We start from the raw sequence: 3740 nt of genomic DNA on the forward strand, positions 1-3740 counted from the left end.
GTTCACAAATGTCATTCACTTCTTAGATTTCAGTCATTATGTAGTTATCAATACATTTCCCAAAATTCCCTTATGGCCAAATATTCAATAAATTCAACTAAGCATCATTCAAGTCCTCATATTTTTGCATTAAAATCATATTATTAGTATCAACTCATGTTTATGAGTATCATATATTCATCAAATGCTCACTTACCAAGAATTCCATAGTTTTCATCACATTTTCTCCTAAAACCATCTAAAACCCAATTTAATGCTTGATTCTAACATCATGGATGAATTTAAGCATTTCAATTGGATTTATTGTCATCACCCATTATCCAGGTCATTGAATCCATTCCAATTTAAAATATAAACAATAAATCCTCAATTTGGATTTCTAGGGTTCATGAGGGTTTTCACCAAAATCCTTAAATCCATCAATGGGGCGATTGGTTTGAGATTATGATCATCAAAACAACTCAAAGGAGGTTAGAAAACCAAACCCTAAAAATCGTATATAACTCCCAATCTATAGATGAAACTCGAATACTACACTAAGGGAGGAATAAAATATACATTGAACCACTTGATTTCTTCACAACTTGCAACAAATGAACCAAGAAAGCTTGAGATCCAATCCTAAGGTTTTTATTATGCTTGAATCGCCATTTCATAGTCTCATTTCTTCTCTCTACGTTCTCCCTTGGGTGAAATGAAGAGATTGCACATTTATTTTTGGATTTTTCACATTTGGTCCCTCTAGTTTGCTCATTTTGTCCAAAATTCACTAAACATCAATATTTGTGACTATACTCAAGTTTTGACATAAGAAGTCAGTCTTTATCCATTTATAACCTTGGTAGTCACTTCCATTGAGTCAACCCTTTTGTTCCACACACTTTGTTAATTTGGCACTTTTGGCCCTTTAACTTTTAAAATATTATTATTTTCACTTCTAACTTTCCAACCTTCATACCACTAATGATATAATTAATCCTTGATGATTTATTTATATAAATAATTTTCCATTTATTACTTGATTAATTTAAGAACATAGTCTTAAATTTTAGGATGTTACATACGAACCATAGGAAATAACTAGTATATAAAATTTAATATTTTTGATGTCACAGCTCAAAATGAGTATTAGAGACATTCTAAAACAAATTTTATTTAATGTCAAATACAATTATTAAATACAATACCTTTTTTTTTGAAATTTTGAATCACTTCAAATCTCATTGTTAATATATTAATGTGGTCATACTTAGGGGTGTTCGTTTAAATGGATCAGTTCGATTCAATCCATACAGGTGAATCCAATTAATTTCGGTTTTCAAAATATAGATCCAAATAATTCAAACTAGATTCAAATCCAATTCGATCCAACCTAATTACAGTTTGGTTAGATCGGTTTTCATGATTTGGTTTTAAAAAACCGAAGCATTTTAAACCACATATAATTATAATGTTAGCCAACTTTATCGAAGAAACAAAAATAAATTATTTATTTATGGTTTAAATTTTATAAACAAATACTAAAAAAATATATTATAGTTACTAAATTAATATATATATATATATATATATATATATATATATATATATATATATATATATATATATATATATATATATATATATATATAACTTTCTCGTCGCTTAGCTACGCTGAAGTGTTAGAGCGACAAATAAAAAATATAGGGTTGATGTTGAATCACAAGATCTATATATTTTTCGGAGTTTCAACGGACCCCCCCCCCCAACACACACACACACACACACACACACATATATATATATATATATATATATATATATATATATAGATCAAATAAAAAGAATTTTTTTGTTGTAGTAAGGTAAGAAATTATTTATATGTATAGTTTTTTTGTGAACCAACAAAATGAATAATTAGATGAATCAATATATATATATATATATATATATATATATATATATATATATATTAAAAATAAATAAATAATAAATTGTTATTCGGTTTTTATAGACTATTCGACTTTTATTTTATAAACCAAAACCAACCCAAAATTCAAAATAATAATTCGACTTTGTTGAAAACCAATCTAAAAATCCAAATATCCAAACTAAATAATCCAATCTAAATTGTCCAATTGTCAAATTTGTTTAATGTAATATTTATAAATATCCCACTAAAGTATGTGTTGGCTCAAATTGTTCCGGAAGAATTCTTAATAAAAAATATGTTATAATTACAGTAAGGTGACTTTTGATTTTTCCATAAGGCCATGTGGTATACTCTCAACGAGAGCATCCGTGGTCAATGTGGCCACGAGAAATATTCGTGCACACCACCCCGACAAATCGTGGTCGGGCGTGGTCGTTGTGCATCATGTTGCCGACGACGATTCTAAACGCAAAACTTGATTGGTGGATTGCTTTCTTGACCGTTGAACAGCTATTTGGGCTTTTTTTTCATACTCAATTCAATACATATAAATAAAACCTTCTATTTTCACCAAAACTTACACCTTCATTTTCTAACCTTCATTCTCTAAAACCACAAAACACATGCACATGGATTCCACAAAACACATGGATTTCTTAAAAACTTTTGACTCGGATGACGACGTAGAATTTGTCGAGACATTCTTCAACGTTGTGAAGCACATTCACGACGAAGAAAGTTCGAATGTTTCTCGTATAAGGGCGGTCGTCAATCGTGATCGCCAAGCCGCACACAACTTATTGGTACGTGATTACTTTGCCGATAATTGTCATTATAATGACGACTCGTTCGAACGTCGTTTCCGTCTGAATAATGCTATATTTTTACGTATTAGTAATGCTTTAGAATCTCGTTATGATTTTTTCAAACAAAAACCCGACGCTAGAGGAAGAATGAGTTTTAGTAGTATACAAAAATGTGCGGCTGCTCTTAGGTATTTGGGATACGGTATAACATTTGATGCATCTGACGAATACTTGAAAGTATCCGAGAGGACCGCAGTTGAATGGTAGACTGGTTTTCTGCATCTGTGTATGAGGTTTTTCACGAACAATATTTGCGCAAACCTACTCAACGTGATATTGAAAGATTATATTCGGCTCATGAAGAGAGGCATGGATTTCCGGGTATGCTTGGCAGTCTAGATTGTACGCATGTGGCTTGGGAAAATATGTCCAAATGCATGGCGTGGTCATTTCACTCGAGGAGATATAGGTGAACCAAATATCATCCTAGAAGCTGTTGCATCTCAAGATTTGTGGATATGGCATGCCTTCTTCAGTGTAGCGGGGTCTAACAACGACATTAATGTTCTTGGTCAGTCTCCTCTTTTCAACGATATTTAGACCTGCAAAGCACCTAATACGACGTTCACGGTGAACGGGCACACATACAAATACGGTTACTACCCTGGTGATGGGATATACCCGGATTATTCTACATTGATGAAGGCATACTCGGTTCCTCGAAGTGAAAAAGCGAAGTTGGTTACAAAAAAACAAGAATCGGCGAGAAAGCATATCGAGAGGGCATTTGGAGTCCTCAAGCAGACATGACATGTAGTGAAATATGCTACACGACTCTGGGATAAAGAAAGAATTAAACGAATGGTCCTAGCATTATTATAATGCATAATATGATTATTGAAGATGAATGTCGAACGATTTGCACGTATGATTGGAACGACGATGTCATTCCAATTGAGGAGTTCGTACCCGGAACGAATGAGTTTTTAGAGCGAGTTGTTGAATTCATAACGGTGAAACGT

At 32.2% G+C, this 3740-nt stretch overlaps 1 protein-coding gene across 1 annotated transcript; it reads left to right on the forward strand.

Annotated features, from left to right (window-relative positions):
• The first annotated feature begins 2541 nt into the window (after nt 1-2541).
• LOC145106796 (uncharacterized) lies at nt 2542-2985 on the forward strand. Its single transcript, XM_079043722.1, has one exon. The coding sequence runs from the start codon at nt 2542-2544 to the stop codon at nt 2983-2985; it is 444 nt and encodes a 147-aa protein (XP_078899848.1).
• The last annotated feature ends 755 nt before the right edge of the window (nt 2986-3740 follow it).

Source organism: Lactuca virosa, chromosome 4 (assembly GCF_052849685.1).
Source record: "Lactuca virosa cultivar CGN04683 chromosome 4, Lactuca_virosa_CGN04683_v6, whole genome shotgun sequence".
Classification (NCBI taxonomy): domain Eukaryota; kingdom Viridiplantae; phylum Streptophyta; class Magnoliopsida; order Asterales; family Asteraceae; genus Lactuca; species Lactuca virosa.

Coding starts and splice junctions, on each gene's coding strand:
- LOC145106796 (XM_079043722.1), top strand. CDS start 2,542: ATGGATTCCACAAAACACATGGATTTCTTAAAAACTTTTGACTCGGAT.